General features: G+C 40.3%; 3 protein-coding genes across 4 annotated transcripts; 1 reads left to right on the top strand and 2 right to left on the bottom strand.

Annotated features, from left to right (window-relative positions):
• Positions 1–298: 298 nt before the first annotated feature.
• On the bottom strand, positions 299–7,253 carry LOC135493215 (ATP-binding cassette sub-family E member 1-like). 2 transcript variants are annotated; one of them, XM_064780314.1, is made up of 15 exons: positions 7,114–7,253; positions 6,634–6,764; positions 6,265–6,448; positions 5,772–5,889; positions 5,344–5,481; positions 5,024–5,090; positions 4,474–4,570; positions 4,069–4,280; positions 3,543–3,698; positions 3,053–3,184; positions 2,534–2,703; positions 2,159–2,301; positions 1,698–1,820; positions 1,297–1,408; positions 299–1,037 (listed from the first exon to the last, which is right to left on the bottom strand). In XM_064780314.1, exons 2-15 carry the CDS (start codon positions 6,758–6,760, stop codon positions 993–995), a joined length of 1,824 nt encoding a protein of 607 aa, XP_064636384.1. In that variant the 5' UTR covers positions 6,761–6,764; positions 7,114–7,253; the 3' UTR covers positions 299–992. The 2 variants fall into 2 exon arrangements, with proteins under 2 accessions (XP_064636384.1, XP_064636385.1); XM_064780315.1 differs by having other exon boundaries at positions 7,082–7,241.
• Positions 7,254–7,463: 210 nt separating this feature from the next.
• Positions 7,464–19,193, top strand: LOC135493129 (uncharacterized). Its single transcript, XM_064780065.1, has 14 exons — positions 7,464–7,525; positions 9,550–10,448; positions 10,887–11,111; positions 11,423–11,629; positions 11,979–12,140; positions 12,336–12,499; positions 12,899–13,028; positions 13,328–13,471; positions 13,615–13,809; positions 16,537–16,724; positions 17,213–17,390; positions 17,572–17,703; positions 17,874–18,080; positions 18,289–19,193. The coding sequence occupies exons 2-14, from the start codon at positions 9,728–9,730 to the stop codon at positions 18,330–18,332; spliced, it is 2,697 nt and encodes an 898-aa protein (XP_064636135.1). The 5' UTR covers positions 7,464–7,525; positions 9,550–9,727; the 3' UTR covers positions 18,333–19,193.
• LOC135493512 (uncharacterized) lies at positions 14,029–16,180 on the bottom strand. Its single transcript, XM_064780890.1, has 2 exons — positions 16,130–16,180; positions 14,029–14,883 (listed from the first exon to the last, which is right to left on the bottom strand). Exons 1-2 carry the CDS (start codon positions 16,178–16,180, stop codon positions 14,029–14,031), a joined length of 906 nt encoding a protein of 301 aa, XP_064636960.1.
• Positions 19,194–19,309: the final 116 nt, after the last annotated feature.

The raw sequence follows: 19,309 nt of genomic DNA, 5'->3' as shown, positions 1-19,309 counted from the left end.
CATGTATTGTAAGTCACCTTGTACTAATATGCTGCAGACACTCAATGAGAGACCAGCTGGATTGTGATGTCCTTGTTGTTAAAGGATCATCCAAGCAACATTGGGCCACTGCTACACAACTTCTTTAGAATGCTGCGCGGAGGGCCCACCAGATGGAGATAACATCAGAAGGGGTAACAAGACAAGACTATTCCTCTCATGTATACGGTAATGAATTTCCCCTCTTGGACCACACAGAAACAATCTTTTGAATGATGATAACAAAAGATGCAAGAAAACTGAATAAATTGTATTTAATGTGAAATTTATGACTTTATTCCAACAAATCATATGAACACATTTGCCATAGCCATCATGATATTTAATTGTTATCATTTCAGATCGCAGCACTGGTTTCGATACATCTAAACAGGAACATTTTAAGAATATCACAATCACATTATTTCAGACCTGATTTGTCCCAGCTTTTGACTGAAAACTTGTCTGAATTTCATTCCATTTCTTAACAAGTTTTGTACATATATTTTTTTATAACCCAAAGCTCAAATATGATCAATAAAATAAACTTACTAAAGTAACTGGCGTTTGCATATCATGAGGCATCTACCCCCACCCATGCAAGAAGCATGTACATGAATCACCAATAAATATTTCTTTTCGGGTAAAGTTTCAACTAATTCTCTGCATATTAACCACAACTGTCTTTTAAAATTACAAATGTATCTTCGCATAAGCACATTTGGTGTTGAAAACACTTCAGTCAAGAATTCACTCAAATCGTCTCACGGATAATACATGTACATGTACGTAGTTCCACTTTATCAAACTACACCCAAAACCTAGGCTCCAGTTGCACAGTTTCAACCCAACCATAATTCGAATCCCATGACGCAGATGTCATCTTCAAGCAAGTCACCTCCCCCCATAATATCTTGCATATTGACCATCCACCAGCGTTCTTGACCAAAGCGTTGTCTTGGCTGGCGAGTTTCTCATTCCAAAAAGAAGTAGTTTCCGTTGCGTTTCTGGTCCGTATCCTGGAATAGAAAATGCGACCAATGAAATACAACAATGTACCAGTCACATTTATGAATCTCTTCCTACCACTAGCATTGCCCATTGCCCATATTGGGCTAGTCGCCCTTATCGAATCAACTGGACCAAATTCTCATGGCACCAAGTTCGCTTGATGAACTTGCTAAATCAATATTTATTGCTTACTAATGAACAGCTCTTCCAGGAATCGGGACATCTTCTTTTTAGTCAAGTAAACACCAAACATTGACTGAAAATTACCTTGACCGAGTTGAGCTTGTTGATTCTTGGTCTAAAGTTGGTTGGATCTCTCCTGAACGTGATGTCGAGCGAGTTGAGAAACTTATTCATACCAGCGAGCAAAGACTGTGGACTGAAAAAGAGAGGAGGTATTTCACTATATGGTTCTCTGGCAGATCTGAGGACCAATGGCATTAGGCAGCAACTAGCAAACCATCATAAGTACAGGTGTCAACATATTTAAATTGTGCATTGGAGGGTTTTGTAATCATTGGTTTGCAATGTTGCTCACTTGAAATACATGTGACTTAGGGTAAACAAACTTGCAGCTGTCCAAAGATTTGACTTGCACAAGAAGTAGAAATAACAATATTCCTTTTCAGAACTTGTCCAACTGCAATCATCGAAGCACATGGACTAACCTGTTAGCAACAGTATCAATAGAGGGTTGACCCTCAAACATGATGACACGATCAGCAAGGTAGGTAGCCATGATGAAATCGTGTTCGACAACAAAGGCGGTCTTCTTGGCATGGAGGATGAACCTGGAGTTGAGAGAGCAAAACAGTGTTCAGCTTTTTTCATCAGATATATACTGCAAAAGGCGTTTCAAAACCATGTATTTGATAGCTCCCAGAGATTTTAAACTACTTGGCACAGAAAATTTGCTAGTTTCACATTGTTTGGCTGTTTCAATGTTGCCTTAATACGGATTTAGTTTGTTGGATAGTTGAATTCAGCAAGCCTCATATGCTAAGGTGAATTTTATCCACACATTTGGATTAAGCATTGCAGGATTAAATCATTAGCTTGCTTTGAGAAATTCAACAAATGCTTCATTCAAGACCAGAGGTCGTCACATGTACGTGTCTGTCAGATGTACCTTTTGATGACTTTACTTGCTTGGAGACGCTGTTCAGAATCAAGATAAGCAGACGGCTCATCAATCAGGTAAACATCGGCAGGTTTACCCAAACACAACGTCAGCGCCACACGCTGCAACTCTCCTCCTGACAAGTTCTGGACCTGAAGAAATGAATCAAAAGCAAGTTAGAAATCAGCAAAACTGGGGATTTTGGCACTTTTATTTGCACTATTCGAAGTTACTATCAATGCAAGCCATCATAAATTAATGTGAATCTTATCAACATGTTAAGATTAAGCATTGCAGGATTTAATCATCAGCTTGCTTGAGGTGAACAGTTGCCCACCAAATGATAGCCAGTATCTCTGATTGGGCGGTGTAGTACAAACTGACCTCTTGGTCGTAGAGCGAGTCTAGCGACAGTGGTTTGATGACGTCTGTCATGAACTGCGGGTGCATGTAGGCATCTCTAATCTTGGCGTGAAGCAGGTTCCGCACATTGCCCTCAGATTTGGGACTGATCTTCTGTGGTTTGTAGCTCACATTCAGGTTGGGACATTTACCTACATAGAAAGGTTTTGCATTAGACCATTCTGATATCACTGTCACAGCCTTAGGCAAGTCAATTGACTTGAGAGTGTGAATGGCAAACCATCATATATGTGTAGCTTGAATGATGTCATCAGATTTGACGAATCAAAATAGGTGGGTTGTATAATCATCAGTTTGCCATATCACAATGCCAGAAAAGCAACAAAACAAAAAAAAGCATACAGAATAATCTTATATCACTCAGGTTTTCTAAAAAGACGTTAAGTGCTTTCCTTTGTTCATAACATCCATGCTCAAATAAAGTTTCAGTGGTGAAACACAAATAATCATCTCTGTAAGTTTAATTTCAAATTTGTTTACCTCCTTCATCGGGTTGTAACCGCCCAGCCAACATTCGAATAAATGTCGTCTTTCCGGTTCCATTTTCTCCAAGCATCACCACGATTTCAGAATCTGTGAAGGCCCCTGGTTCAACAGTCAACTTGAAACCCACTGAAACAAGAACATAGAGAAACTAGTCCACACTGCCAGACATTATCGGGAAAAAGTAGAAATAGACGGTTCGGAACCAAGAGTAAACCATCATAAGTACAGGTGTCAACACATTCTGATTGTGCATTGGAGGGTTTTGTAATCATTGGTTTGCTCTGGTAATATAACAAAACTTCATTTACAGTTCCCCATCACAGAACAATTCTGAAAAAGATAATATACCTTCTAAGTGATGTTCACAGACACTCACATCCTGTAACAACTGGCCTCAACGCCAAAAAGCATATAGAGATATTCTGAGAGGACTCCTTGTCTTTTTTGTAAAATCGCAATAAGAATGAAGTATAGTTTAACTTACCTCCCATTCTTTTTACCATCTGTGGATAATCATAACGCCTCATTTTCTTCACCTCCTCCTCCTCTGATGCCGTTTCAGAAACCTTGAATACAAGCGCCGTTTCTCGGAAACGCAGATTCTCTGTTGGTACGAAGCCGTCCAAGAATATGTTTATACCTGAATGTTGTGAAGAGAGGTTGTATTAGTCTTGGGCCACACATTTCTAGATCAGCACAGTAAGATTATTAGGCTACTTGCAAAACGGAGTGCTAACAAGTTCTGTAATAGCTTGCTGTTTCAGGTACCCCATCTTCTCACACCCATGCAACTGACAGTGAACGGCAAACCATCATATATGTGTAGCTTGAATGATGTCAACATATGACGATTCAAAATAGGTGGGTTTTATAATCATCAGTTTGCCATATCACAATGTCAGAACGATAATAAAACAACAAAATAGATGCAAAACAGATTATGGCTCAAACATTTTCCATTCTTCTGTCAGCTTTAAACGTAATGTATGGGTTTTTCAAATGCTCTTTACCTTCTCGTACGCTTGAAGGTAGCGTGACTACTCCATAAGCACCAGGAACTCCGTAAAGACAACAAATATAATCAGAGAGATAGTCCAACACGGATAAGTCATGTTCTACAACAATGATATACTTGTTTGAAGCCAACAACGTTCGTATCGTGACGGCACACCGTAAACGTTGTTTTACATCTAAATAACTAGACGGTTCGTCGAACATGAATCTGAAAGGAAATAAAAGAGAACTGGTTATTCAATGCCAGTATCAGAAAAACTCAGTAAGGCGGCTCAATTTATTTTTGATATCAGACGGCTCAATATATTTTCAAAGCTCAACATGGACCTTGGTAGAAAGAAGCCAAGGCACACCATTAAAATCACAGAATCTATTGGGCGTTTCTCGATCCTACCACTTACATATCAGCATCCTGAATGCAGACCATGGCACAGGCAAACCTTTGCAACTCTCCTCCAGACAACTCATCAATTTGACGCGTTTTTACATGATTTAGATCTGAAAAAAAGACATGGGCTCTTGAAATATTCTGAGCTTCAGAGAAACACACAAATATTAATGAAGTGCAGAGGTCACAAAGGCTTCTTGTTCTTAAGCGTTCGCTCTGCACCCAGAAGTTACTCCGATTTGAATTCATGCATCGCCATCTTCCGCCAGGAAAATAACAACTGGATGCAGAGAAGTTTCAGTTCCTTGGATATAATGGCTTCATATCATATGCTTTTTTCATCGCCGTAATAGGACTACAGTGTAGGTAAGGATTGTAATCATTAGCCAAAATTGCTCCAAAATGCTACAACAAAAACTTGTCAATCCAAGATAAACATGGATGCATTATAAACAAAAAATCACACAAATGATTACAAGGCAATTGTTTTAAACATTTCTGGATTTCTGGAGAAATCTCATCATGTAGCAAGTCTGAAGCTGTCATATCTATACAATACTTGCCTAGGGCCTCACAAATGAAATCCTGCCTGCCACAGTCCTTCTTGTCTAACATCTCCTTTACGGAACCCTGGAATTATAACATTGAAGATTTACGAATGCACGCATCGATTGATTACGTCACAATTCAAACTGACAGGACATGGTCTTGGCTAACCGTCATAAGGTGTAGATTCAACATACAAATTTCTGCATAGGTGGGTTTTGTAATCATAGATTAGCCTTTACTGCAGATGGTCTGATAATCTGGGAGATTCTAATGCTACTTTGGAGGGAAAAACATTGGTGATAGACAGGAAAATGCCAGAAAGAAACCTGCTCACCTTGACAGCCTTGGGTATCTGGTCAACATACTGCGGTTTGATGATTGCCTTTAAGTCATCTTCTAAGATTTTGGTGAAGTAATTCTGAAGTTCTGAGCCTCTGAAGTGAATGAGAATTTCTTGCCAATCTGGTGGAGCCTGAAAATTTAATGATAAGAGAACAACATCTTTCACACACAGAAACTCTTCAGAAGTACTGCAGCTGTTGTAAATAATTCAAACAAATCTGACTTCCCAAGATTTGTCACTTTTACCTGGACAGTTCTTTTTTACTACCCATTCTACCTTTTACCAAAATAGCTGTATTCCAGTGTCTTATAAGAATGGATATTCAGTACTTGGAAGTTTGGTGTCTTTTAATCAAAAAACAAGATACAAAACCACAATCCTTCTGAAAACCTGATTTACTCCTTTTCAGGACCACTTACATCAAATTTTCCTAAGTTAGGTTTTTGTTTTCCCGCCAAGATTTTCAGCGCTGTTGATTTTCCTATACCATTTGTACCAACCAATCCCAAGACAGCTCCTGATCGAGGTGTTGGCAATCTGGAATATAACAAACACTCTATCCGTAACTTGCAAGTCGGGTGTACTTACTAAGTTACGTCTCTTTCCACACTTACTTGCTTTTATTTCAAAGCAACATAAACAATTGGATTTAATTTTGCGACAGAATACTTGAAATGACATTTTTGTAATCAGTACGGCAAACCATCATAGGTGTATTTTCAACATGCAGCATTCTGCATAGGTGGGTTTTATAATCATTGGTATGCCATCCTCTTATCTTCTAAAATTAATTTTGTTTTGTTGAGTATAATCCCTTTTCATGGAGGTCAAGAATGCTGCCGAGTTACTCAACTGCAACTGCCTACATGCACCGGTACACTATACAGAGAGAATAGAGGTCACAATTCTTACCTATGGAGTTTAAAAGAATTGGCACTATACCGATGTGTAGTGTCTTTTTCTAAGTTACTGGGAAGATTGATAATTGTTATTGCCTCAAAGGGACATTTTTTCGTACAAATACCACAACCAATGCAGTGTTCTTCAGATATAACAGCGATTTTGTCAGCTGGTGTTACTTCTATGCAAAGCTTGCCTGAAAAAGAAAGGTGATATCAATTACCAGCATGATATGGTGAATTAATTTCTGAAAATTCTGAAATCCTTTCTTGTCTAGATTAAGTCGAATCCAGGCCTAGGTATTGTGCTGGTAATCCTTATTGAATGGCTTACAATCAGGTATTCAGTAATTGATGTCGAGTATGAAAACTGAATACACACCTCCTCTAACAATTGGACAAGATTTCTTGCACTCTTGTTTACATTTCTTCGGTTTACATCTGTCAGTACTGACAATGGCAATACGAGTCAGCTTCTCCTGCTCCTTTTTATTGTCCTTTAGAGCCATCTTTCTGAAAAAAAAACAACACAGATAGTCAAAAACACAGGTACAAGCTGGGGATTACTGGTCCATCTATACTGAAAAATGGTGTTGGGACGACCAGTGTACTTTCATGATTTCAATACATGTACCTCTATCGCTTGGTTATGCAATATCTGTTGTGCACATATTGGCTGTACATTCCATAGCACAGTGCATGCGTTGCAACAATACACGCTACATGCATGCAATGTATTGATGTATGTATGTAATGTAATGTTGGCACCCGGTGCATTTTCACTGGCGGAACAGCTGGAAAGTTTAGGGGGACAAAAACCTAAAATTTACCAGTGATTTTCACGCATTTTCGTCAATCTCACCTATACTAATGGTGCTTCTGTTTGGTCGCCTTCTAAAGTGAATCAGAGACTTGACAATGCACCATAGATATGATTTTTTTTCAAGCCGGCAAATCGAGAAAAATGTGCGATTTGGCCAAGATGGCGCAACGAAACATGCCTGCGCTGTAGATGTGTGCGCACAAATTTCGCTTAGATCACTTACAACCTTCTACATTTTAACCAAATACTCCGCGATTAGCAATAAAACCACCAATTATATATTTTTAAGCAATGTTTAGATATTTGATCTTTTTATCTGTGTAACTTTAAATGATATCAACAAAATTTTGTTTGGCTGACAAATTATAATGACTTCTCATCGTTGTTGGCGGCACAAAAAGAAAATTAAAAGTAAAGATTTTCCAAGGAAATGTCAACAGTCCCAGTTTTGGTGAGATGCCCTGTGTTCGAATTTCGTTCTGATCGTTCTCTAAGATTTTATCATTAAACAGAACTCCTAATATTTAATAATTGACCCGAACCTTGACAAGTTATCCCGTTTTGAATTTCACGAGAAATCAGAAATATCAATAATCATATTTTCATCATAGAGTATAGACATCCATCAAATAAATGTAAGTTTGTAACTTATAGGCCATGGCATGCCATGGGGATGGGGATGCCACTGTGCCCTTGGAAGTCTGTTAAGTCTGACTGTGTGAGATTGAGGTGACAGTATATTTTGACTATACAGACCTATAGTAGTAGTACAAGGCTTACCAGTCAGAACGGCCCCTGGTCAAAACGGCCCCCGCTTTAATAGAGTCAAAACGGCCCCGAGTCAAAACGGCCCTGGGTCAAATGGGCACCTATGCATGCTTCCCGAAATTGGTGGCTTGCATTGGAACTAACTTTTTCCCCCTTGTCCGTCATTAAAGGCATTCAAGTGTGTTGGTCAACCATGACTATCTCCTTTGTCCCTCCACCATAAGGCCTCGTTTCCCCTTATGACATCACTATTTCGGACACTCAGCGCCCCATTTCTGGAAAGGTGTATAGCGGCGGAGAGTGCAGGGTATCGTGTGAAGTGGGCGGGTATAGTTGAGTGTATAGTTGAGGCGGTTTAGGGATAAGTATTTTTAGGGGTGGGAACTTCGATCCTGTGATCTAGACCTCAAGAATTTGTAGTCTACATGGAGGACGTTTCGCTACATGGGTGGAGTCGTTTCGCTACATGGATGTAGTCATTATTTTTTTCCAGCTGATCGCATTCCCCAGCTTGACAGAGGCACGGTACTCTTTCTGGCTGATACCCGTGTTGCAGATTCGGTGTTGCCACTGGTCACATCCTTCGCACTGGAGGCCATGTTGTCGTCTCTTCACTTGCTTGCGGCAGGAGATGCAGGGATCCTCTTCTGTCATAGTAAGGTGTTGATGAAAGTAGCGTCGAGTTGTAGCAGCAATGAAGTCTTGGAATAAACTGATGAAGATCTTGAGAATTCTGGGGGTTTATATAGTCATCGTGACGAGATGATAAAATGAACAGTACTCATTTTTGAATTAGGTCCCGTCTGTAATTAGTAATCGTTCCTTTATTGTTAATCGAAATATCAAAGAGACAGTGAATTCGCATCACCTTTGGCATGTGATTAGTGTTCGCAATTAGCTCTAATTAGCCGCAAGATCAAAGAGACAGTGAATTCGCATCACCTTTGGCATGTGATTAGTGTTCGCAATTAGCTCTAATTAGCCGCAATATCAAAGAGACAGTGAATTCGCATCACCTTTGGCATGTGATCACTGTTCACAATGAGCTCAGTCACAAGATTAAAGAGACAGTGCGATCCCTCTCCACTCTATATGTATTTGGTCAGATCTAAAATTATTGAACAAAATAGATGTCTAGAAGTTAAAGGTAAAAGGAACCTCAGCAAATATCACGAAAAGTAGCCTTGATTAATTCCCCTTGCTTAATTAACGATCTTATATTTTTCTGTGTGATCACGGACCTGAATAAAGTTCGATGGTGTAGACCTACATTAGCCCTACATATAGAGAATAATGTAGAGAAGATTAATAATAATAACAATAATATGGGCGAACAGGCCAAAAACCAGATAACGCAACTTCTAAGTTTTAAAAGTGCATAACATCTGCTTTCTTATCTCCTTACCACTGGTTACACGCACGCAGTAAAAAAAGTTATCTAGTTCAGATAGGTTACTACCACTAAACTACCAAGGGCCGTTTTGACCCAGGGCCGTTTTGACTCGGGGCCGTTTTGACTCTATTTAAAGCGGGGCCGTTTTGACCAGGGGCCGTTCTGACTGGATACCAGTACAAGTTCTTACCTACCTGGCTAATGGATTTGATATACAAAATTTCTCATTATAAAATTAATTGCAATTATCTCAATATTTGTAAATGTAAAAATAATAGGCAATTCCACATTTCCTGGAATTCTTTCTGTTTCAGTCTCAACAACCAATGAAGGGGAAACACTAAGTATCAGTCCTCTCACATAAACCTGGAGAAGATAATGAATATCAATCACTGAAGCAACTGATGAAATGTTTATTTAGTCATCTCCAAAGAAGCGGGAGCGAACAGATACTGAAGCTGCAGATGAAAATTATGTAATTGGTCCTTAGTAATGATGGAGAAAACTGACAGTGGCGATTGTGATGAATTTACAAAACTAACTATTGACATTGATAATTCACATGATGGCCACTCTCCATGTTCACAACCCGACATCATCCTTGGCGGAAATGACCTGAAACTGCCAGACAATGATCTGTCCTCTCCATCCTCTATCTTTGGAGCAACACCAGGAAGTACTGAAGAATTATTCCCAGCTGTGACAGCAGAGTTGGACTGTTATCATGATGGGAATTTACTTTTTGGGAAACCATTCCCAAAGTGTATCGAGCGAACTTTCTCAACAAACAGCGATAAAGATGTCAATGACAATCGATCAGTTCTTGACAAATCGAAGCATTACCCGAAGAGACACTCATTTCAAGGACTGGTACTCGATCTTCCCAAGCGGAACTCTCTCCCCGGCATCCCTGGTGATCGTCCTCCAACCAGGCATCACAGTACGCAACATTTGCTGCCAGCACCATCCGTGTCTCAAGCATTGGATGAATACGCCTTATTTTCTTGCTATGATGAACGCGTCCACCTGAGTGTGTTCCGCAACTCATTCCGGAAATCGAAGAATCGGTTCAAAAGGAGCTTACAAAAGCGCATGAATGCTGTGACACCCTCTGATGATGGTAGCTACCTTGGGGACACATGCGTATCTTCTGGAATCGATTCGAAGTCCAAGCTTCTCGCAGGTACTACATTCAGGAAAGGAAAACAACATGGTAAGATTGCAGGCTTTAAACGAGAGCGTACACTATCAGTCTGGATTTGGTGACTTCTCAGTTCAGCGTCACAACCTAGTTTTATTGTTTATGATGAGTTGATTGTAATAATGCCAATCTCGCAGGTACTACATTCAGGAAAGGAAAACAACATGGTAAGATTGCAGGCTTTAAACGAGAGCGTACACTATCAGTCTGGATTTGGTGACTTCTCAGTTCAGTGTCACAACCTAGTTTTATTGTTTATGATGAGTTGATTGTAAAAATGCCAATCTTTTCTGGTCCCTAATGGTCTAGCCTTGAGTCGAAGACGACAGTCTAGGGTCGAAGACAACAAACATCTTATGTTGCTACTCAAGTGGAATTTTTTTACACCAATGTTATTGACAAGTCTTAAAAGTCTTTAACCGACCAATCGTAATAATTTATTCATTTCAGTGAAGTACCAGTGGGATGTAAACTGTAAAGGACCAAATATTGATGTCATCGAGAATAAATCCAAGATCATCAGAAGAAAGGGTGCACCTTCTACAGATGCTGCCAGAGGTTCCATTGGCTTCAACAGTGGGAAGCACGTGTTCCAGTTCCTATTCAATGATGCGCCATGGGGATCATATTGCAGTGTTGGTGTGGTGATGAAGTATGCTGACCTCAGCATGCCAGGTGTGTGTAAAGTCAAACCTCTTCCTTCATGTCCTTGTTGATTTCTGTTAATCCTCCAGGATGTCTGTCTCTGATTGTCTCTTTTGTAAAGTTGCCTTGCAGCGAGGAAAGGGACCTACCAATTCTGGACCAAAACTGCTTGTCCATAATAGAAAGAGTGTTCTGTTGTAAAGGTTCCATTCTATTTTACAGTCAGTGTATTTGAATCTGGGCTCAAGGTGAATTCATAAACCAAGCAAATTATAACAAAACTACCAAGGGCTAATCAGAAAATGTGCCCTCAATTGCATGTGCTATTATGTTCTCTTCAGAATTTGGTCACCTGTTGGGTAAAGATGAGTTCAGCTGGGGATGGGATCTGCCATCACGTCAGCTCATCCACAATGGAAAGATTTCCGACCTAGTCTACCCCGCCACCGACATGATCATCCCGCGATGTATTACCATGATTCTCGACATGGAGAAGGGGGAGCTCAGCTTTATGATCAATGAGAAGGACCTTGGCGTTGCATTTACAGGTAGGTCCCAGAGTGATTCTTACTTCCCAACGTGATCAGACTCCTGTCCATACTCTTCAAGACTGCCACCTCTATGCTGCCTAGAAGGACCAGGTTTTGTTGTCTTGACGTAGACCTGGCAGCCAGACTCGGGCGGGAATAGGAGAGAACTTGAGTCAACCAATTTCTTCATAAACCAGATCGGACTACGTATTTGTTTGAGTTACTAATGAATGCAAAGAAGAAGAAAACTATGAATCCTTTGATGCTTTTAACCAATCTGGCAAGGAAATTTATTTTTCTAATGTAGGACAACTACACCTGTTTGTCCAAATATTACCTACCGGTACATAAAAGAATTTACTTTCAGATCTCCAATCTGGTAAAATTCAGGATTACGAACTCTACCCAGCTTGTTCCTGTGTCTTCACCAACATGGAGGTGAAACTTGTGGTGCTTGACTCCAGCTTTCTGGTGAGGAAACCTAAGGAAGATGAGGTGGAAAAGGAGGAAATCAAACTTGAAGATATCTGTAAGTAAATGATACTGTTTGAATATTGTGGACAAACATATCCTAGGAGTATTACTGTATTTATTTTTTCAAAAGAACTGAAGTTTATAATGGAGTCACTTTTCCTCAAATCCTTGTGGTTTCAAAATGACCTAAAACTTTTGACAGTGCATGACACATGATATGAGTTATACAGTCATTTCTGTACCTTTTTAGGTATCTCCAAATTGACTGACAGACAGCACAATCTATTGGAGGTTTCACATGGTTGGGACCAACGCAAGAAAGCCTACAAGTTATACAGTAGTATCCCAAATAACCCATGTATTTGTCATGTGCACAAGGACACCTACACCACCGATAACTATGAAAATGTTCTGGTAAGTCCTAATGTCGAACCTCTCAGTAGAGGTCATCATTTTCTTCTTCGTTCAGTTTGGTCTCGACTCATCCAAGTAGTCTTCATATCACTTGGTAGGTGGCAGTGAAGTCAGGGCACTTTCATTGCTTGTGCGCTGGCACACTGCTGTGTGCAGAATCCTTTGCTCTTTTTAACTTGATTACTTGACGGCCTACGTACATATACTGGATGAGAGTTTCAATCCCAATTAACTGGTGGTATGCATGTGCACACATAAGCAAAATTGATATCATATTTAAAAATTGGTTACATATGTACCAAATAAACTACCCCTTATGATGTAGACAGGCCTTTATTGTTGACAAAACTTGCCGTCTGCACAATCCTTTATCCTGCATGGGTCTGGTTCCTTTTCTAGGGTATCCGAAGTCGTCGTGGTTTCACGTCTGGTATTCACAAATGGGAGATCAGGGAGGAGCAGATGTACACATCGACTGTCTCCTTCATGGAACTAGACTTCAGACATAATGATCTCGTCGTTGGAATATGTAAGTTTGTGCTTCTGTGAGATTGTGTAAACTTTGCTGCTGCAGTAAAGCTCTGCACAAACAAGCAATTTTAGTTGCTGTGATCCGTGAAGGTTCTATGACAACATGGCGATTATGATTTAACCAATCACCAGCCACATTCCTGCCACAATTGTCATGTGGCTCCATCGCAACGACTTAAATTGCTTGTTTGTTCAGTACTTTAGTTGATGACCTTAAAGATTTTTTACCAGCTCCTGTCTTCTTTGTCTTCCTGGTATACAAGGATGATGTTCTTCACTCTTACCATTTCATTTCAGCTACTGAAGATTTTGATGATTACTATGACGGGAAGCCCCACAAAGTCGAAATGTTGAAGTATGTCCATAACTTCTGGGGCTGGCGCCACCTCACGAAACAACTCTACAATGATCAGTACCATGATGAACTCTATGCACAAAATGGTAAATCATTTTCCTTTCATTGCATTGTTTATTGACACCTTTCACCTGTTTCCATAAGCAACAATTTGGGATTGCTTTCAGATTTTTAACGTTGACTGCGATCAGATTATTTGTACTTATCATTTCTACTGTATCGTTTTCAGTTCCCAAGACCCTTCATGCCATGCGGGGCATCACAGCGATACTCGACTGTGATAAAGGAGAGATGTCTTTTGAGTATGAAGGCGAGAATCTTGGACCAGCCTTTAAAAATCTTCCTCACGTTAAACTCTACCCTACGGTGCTCTACATCACTGGTTACTTTCCGGTTTCTCTTACTTACTTAGATGGGCCAAAAGGTGAGTGTCTTAGATCCATTTAAGGCATGATTCCACTGGAGGTATTGATACAATGTTGATACAATATATTGTGACAATTTTCAAGTAATTGTTGTTGTCTGACCTAAAAAGCTTTGAAAGGTGTCAAATGCTGCCTCTTGCAGTGGAGTGATGGACTACTGAAAGGACATATCAAAGTCAAAACCAATTTTAGGTCAGCTTTAAAACAGTAGGGATCTTTTAGAACAATAAACCGACGATAATAAAGCAGATCACAAGGAGTGAAATCAATTTCATGCTAGATACACCTGGGGCACTGCACCTTCTCCCTGGGGGACAGGGTCCCTGTCCCTGATCGGCAGTGCAGTCAGTGGTGTCAGTCAAATCACTAGCAAGTGCACAGTTTGGTGAGGCTTGAGCTTGAGTGAGGGTCGAATCAATTAGGCTTCCTTTGAAGCAGCCTAACATGTAGGGGTACGTTTCGGTCAGGTAGTAGCGGTAGGAGCCGTCAATGGTAGTGCCGTGACAGTCGTCCAGTTCTGCATTTGTTATCATTGTACCATTTGAAAGCCTCGGGCCATAAAGAGCATATCCATCCATCGCTACCCCAAGGAATTGGTTACTTATGGATGTATTCGATTGGCAGCTCATGGTCCTGTGGTAGTGGTAGGCACCATCAGGCGAAGCATGGGCATCACATTCATCAAATACCTCACAGTGTCCAGCATTAGTTCCAAAACCAGTCATTGCGCTGTAAAAGGCAACACCATTAAGAGTGAAACCTATCGGACCCTCAGGTAGGCAGGTGGGCGTACTCGCAAAGGAAGGATTATTCGGGATCATGTACGTGTAAGACTGGGCTGATATGGTATTCGGGTTGTCAGTATTGGGAAATGATCCCGTTGGGTGATCCGGAATGTTGTTGCTCACCAAGGTCAAAGTGTCACCAGACTTGGTCACCGACACACTGCCTTGGAGATTGGTGTTGGCCTCTGTGACTCCCGTGGAGGAAAACTGGGAGATCTCGGCATCAGTTAAGGCTTGTATCTCTAGTGCGAGAAGCCCAACCAGACATCCTATCACCAGCAGAGTGACCTGCAAATAAAAACAAATCTTACAGGATGAGTGTCTTGATGTAATACTCAACTCTGGGGTTGTTTTATTTCCAATTTTGTCTGGAAGGCACTGTTTCAAAGAATTCTTAGAAAGTCCGTGTTTGAAAAGAATCATTTTTTGTAGAGTTGGGGCAAAACAGCAGCTCACATACTGCTGTGATTCTATCAATTACTAGTGTGCTGGATATGGATTGGAGCGGTCCGCGGCGAGTTATGTCATGCTTTGAAGTTTTGCTGACCCTTTAGCTATTATTGTAGCTTTTGTTGGTATCACGTTGAAACAAGTTTTAGTGTGCAGAACCACTTTGTTATTGATATGTTGATACATAATTTAATAGCCTACAGTGTATGTAACTATAGAGTAATTCCCCTTGTTTGCACTGTTGAAAAATTGATTAGGACTTTTCTAGGATCAATAGAAAATGGTTCAGAAAAGGGTGTTAAACCATGTAGCCAAACATTTCCTCTGCTCTTGATTCTAAAACATCTCCCCTGTCTCTGGGCTGGGTATTTTGCTTGCCCACATATAGACACCAGTTACAATGAACCTCAGTTTTACATCTCATTCAAAGGACTGTGAAGAACCAGGAATTTGACTTCCTTGAAAGTCAGGCTGGTTCATACCAACCGTTGAATCCAACAGTTTTAACCACTAGGGGTAGGCTTGTTGGTTTTATATCATTTTGGAAAGGGGGGCTAAGGGGGGCTGAGCAGCCTCATGAGGCTGCTCAGCCCCCCTTTCCAAAATGATATAAAACCAACTTTACCCTTCTCTGAAGAAAAGCCATTCCTCTATACTTGCTATGTCTTGATAAAGATTTCTCTTCCACAATCCTGTGTCTCAAAACTCCTCAGACTAAACCTTGACGATAAGACCCTATTGCAGACTGTCGCAATATCAATTAACTCAGAGCTATAAATGTCCACAGGTGAATCGGGGGGGGGGGGGGGTCTTTTCATATGTTATAGGAAAATTGCGTGTGCTACGTATGGTATAGCTAATGTTATGTCAGTACCCTTCTTTGAGTGTTGCTTAATGTCAACTTGGTTGACTTACTGGTATTTATTCAGTGAGTTTTGTTGATCTGCAAACAAATTGTGTGAATTCCCAAAGGAAAAAATAGGGGAACGCCCAGGTGCTGTTTATAGCTCTGAGTTTATCATATGTAAAGTGTACCAGTCCAACAACAGGGTCAAATTCACCAAGCTTTGTGCTCTTGACATACCCCAGTAACCAGAAAATCAAGAACTTTATCATCACCCTCCAGAAATGCCATTTATATCAATGAGATATTGTTGTTTATGGGCCCAAATTCGACATGAACAGTTGATAGAAATGATTGTGTAAATTTTTGGATGTATCCTAGATCTCCCAAGTATACATGGGCATTGAATCTAAACAATGGTAATTGCCATCAATTATCCTTTGACTGTACATGGAAAAGGAGAGAAAAACCTAGCAAAAGTGCGAACTCGAAAATAACTCCTGCTATACTTATTAAAACGGAGACAATAGGCAGGAGCCTGTGCCTGATACCCCTTATGCTGTATCCCCCTTAAACTGTTAAATTGTGCTGGAATATACCTATTTAATAATAACCTTTCAATATTCAAAGATCATTCCTTGCTTCAGATTATCTGCACAATTTCATTCATGATTCTGAAAAGATGGCGCTGACAGTCACCGAGTACCAGGCGTTGCTAGGATACAAGTCGTTGTTACGCCCTCACTGGCTCCCACTCGAGATGGCATCAGACAAGATGAAGGATAAGTTTACGTGGGATAGAGACACAATCGCCAATACAGTATTTGGAATTGATGTAGGTTTATTCAGAGACAGACAGAGTTGCTCGGCCAGAAGCCCAACTGTTACCCAAACTCTGTCCCTGGTTTGATCCTCACAGTCTGCATGAGTCCTAGACAGATCTCTTTGTCATACTTGCCTTACTCCACCCAGGTGTATGAATGGGTGTATCAGACTATCAACACAAAATTTTAACACTTATGAGTGTGAGTAATGTAGAAGGTTAAATCTGCTATCAAAAAGTCAGTTTGCTTAATAGTTTGTTACTGTCCGTTCTATGCACTTGGTGGCGGGTTGCTCAGAAGAATAGGCTTTTCAGTATTGACTTTCTAGGTCTGCCAGACGTCCTGGTATTGATTGGTTGCATTACAACATCTGGGAAAAAGTTGCCAAATTGAATTAACTGAATGCAGAAGAATGTATCACTTGGTGAAGGCTTCTCCTCACTTAAATAGAGTGGCTTCACATAAAGATGTAACTCCTACATATTGACCATGTTTTCAGAGAAGGGACCCAAAATGGTTGTTACGAAGTGCTGTGATTCATAATGGTGCACGATCCAAGAATGTTTCCAACTCTGACCCTGTGCGAGGGAAGATTCCTGTGGTGGAGGGCTTCCATATCTGGACTTATACATTCTCACAAATACTTGGACCTGAGGACCACTATTTGATTGGAATAGGTCAGTGACGGAATCGTCAGATATCTTTTCAGTAGCACCAATGATCACAAGACCATCAGCGCTTCGTTTTTGGCAAATTTGTTACATTTCCCGTGAATGAGATGAGATCGAATGTCATTTGTGACTCAACTATTGACATGTATTGTTTCTTCCTGCAACATTTGGTACCAATTTATTTCAGTGAACGAACATTATTACGACACCGACTACGTCTCTGTGGACCGCAGCTTGTATGTCTGGTTGTGGGACATCGTGGAAGGCACCTTGTATCATGGTAGCAGACAGATTGCAAGGTATCCAGTCTATCCCCTGGGTGAGTTGGATTCAGGTGCCATTTAATCAAATATGAAACAACTGAACATTGTATAACCCTTCTCACAAAAATACTCAAAACTGAACACTGTCAAATGCAAACTTCCAGGCCTGCCTTTCCTGTAAAGTGCTCCACACATATTTATCACAGTTTCTTCTATGGAATTACAGATTTCGAGCCAGATCGCTACTACAGATTCCAGCTGGTTATCGACCTGGAGAATAGTTCCCGATACGGCTTCACCGCATTGGCGCCTCACATTCCCATGGAGCTTGGAATTGCTTTCGATAATCTCCCAGAGGGGCGTTACTACCCATGCCTTATGTACAAGAGTGGTGAACTTGACTGCAAGCTGGAATACATAGAGGGACCATCAGGTAGTGCAACCTATTCTAGTCCCGTTTCAAGGCATGTTTCTCTTCATAAAGGGGCAATTACTCAATGAAAATCATTCCTTGTACCTGCATGTGCTGCCATCTTCAGTTGTTGTAAAGCACTTTGAGGCAGATCTTGGTCCATAAAGCAGATGTATATGTTTATTCTCTGAACAAAATAATGATTGCTTTCTTTTTTCAACTTTTTCAGAATTCATCAGAAATCATGACAAGTTGTGTTGTGAAATACAATAGACCAGGAATCAGGATGTTGAAAGTAACGACAAAACCTTCAGTAAGGTCTGCAACCTGGATCTTGAATGCCAAGAAACAGGAGCTATAGGGACACTATAGACAGAGCCAACTAAGAACAAATCAACAAAATTCTTTAAAGAATGGCCTTGCAGTACATCTTGTGTTGAGTAACTAGACATCTTGATTGACTGATTAAGATGACCCCAGTCAAATTACCAAGTCCTGAGTACCACCATAAATTGCATACAATAATAAAGAACATTGACAGCTGATGTAGTCAGAATGATTGATGTAATCAATCTTGCATGATATTGGGTACAGAATATCTATATTGAGTGACAGGTGACAACCGAAACCCTGTAGACTATGGTCTTTCCCACAGAATGTTGCATGAACAGATGATGGTCTTATAAGATTGATAACATTATCTTTATCAGGGGCTGAGAATCAACAATTTGCCAAATAATTTGACTGCAAGCCTCGTCTCTGCAACAAGTTGCATTGTGATTATCTTGGTGGTTGTGCCTCCCCTTTAAGACGTCTACGATGTGCCATAGGTTATCTACTTAAATTTTTGACCATGTTATTAATAACTGGTTGCCATGCGATTTCTCATTGAAGCCAATGATTGGCCATCTTTAAAGGCCATTCAAATCAAAATATTTTTGTAAATATACTAGATATATAATTCATGTATTTGTATATTGCTTAACGCTCAAAACTGTTGTGGCAAGTTTCACATGGTGGCACAAGACTTTGAAAACTTCCCTACCTTTTTACGGGTGGATTTCAAAAACCTGTCTTCACTATCTTAATTTATTTTCTTGAAATTGCCACAATGATTTTGAGGGAATCGCTGCTGGTAGTCTTTTGTGAACGAACGATTTTTGCAGATGGAGGTTTACCCAGTCTGTGCTGTATATTTTCATATCTTCTGTGCATTTTTTGACAATTATACTAAACGCGTTTGTATGTTT

The sequence above is a fragment of the Lineus longissimus genome, chromosome 9 (genome assembly GCF_910592395.1).
Source record: "Lineus longissimus chromosome 9, tnLinLong1.2, whole genome shotgun sequence".
NCBI lineage: Eukaryota > Metazoa > Nemertea > Pilidiophora > Heteronemertea > Lineidae > Lineus > Lineus longissimus.
Note: the sequence above shows the minus strand (reverse complement) of the source record. Positions and strands in the feature narration are given on the sequence as shown.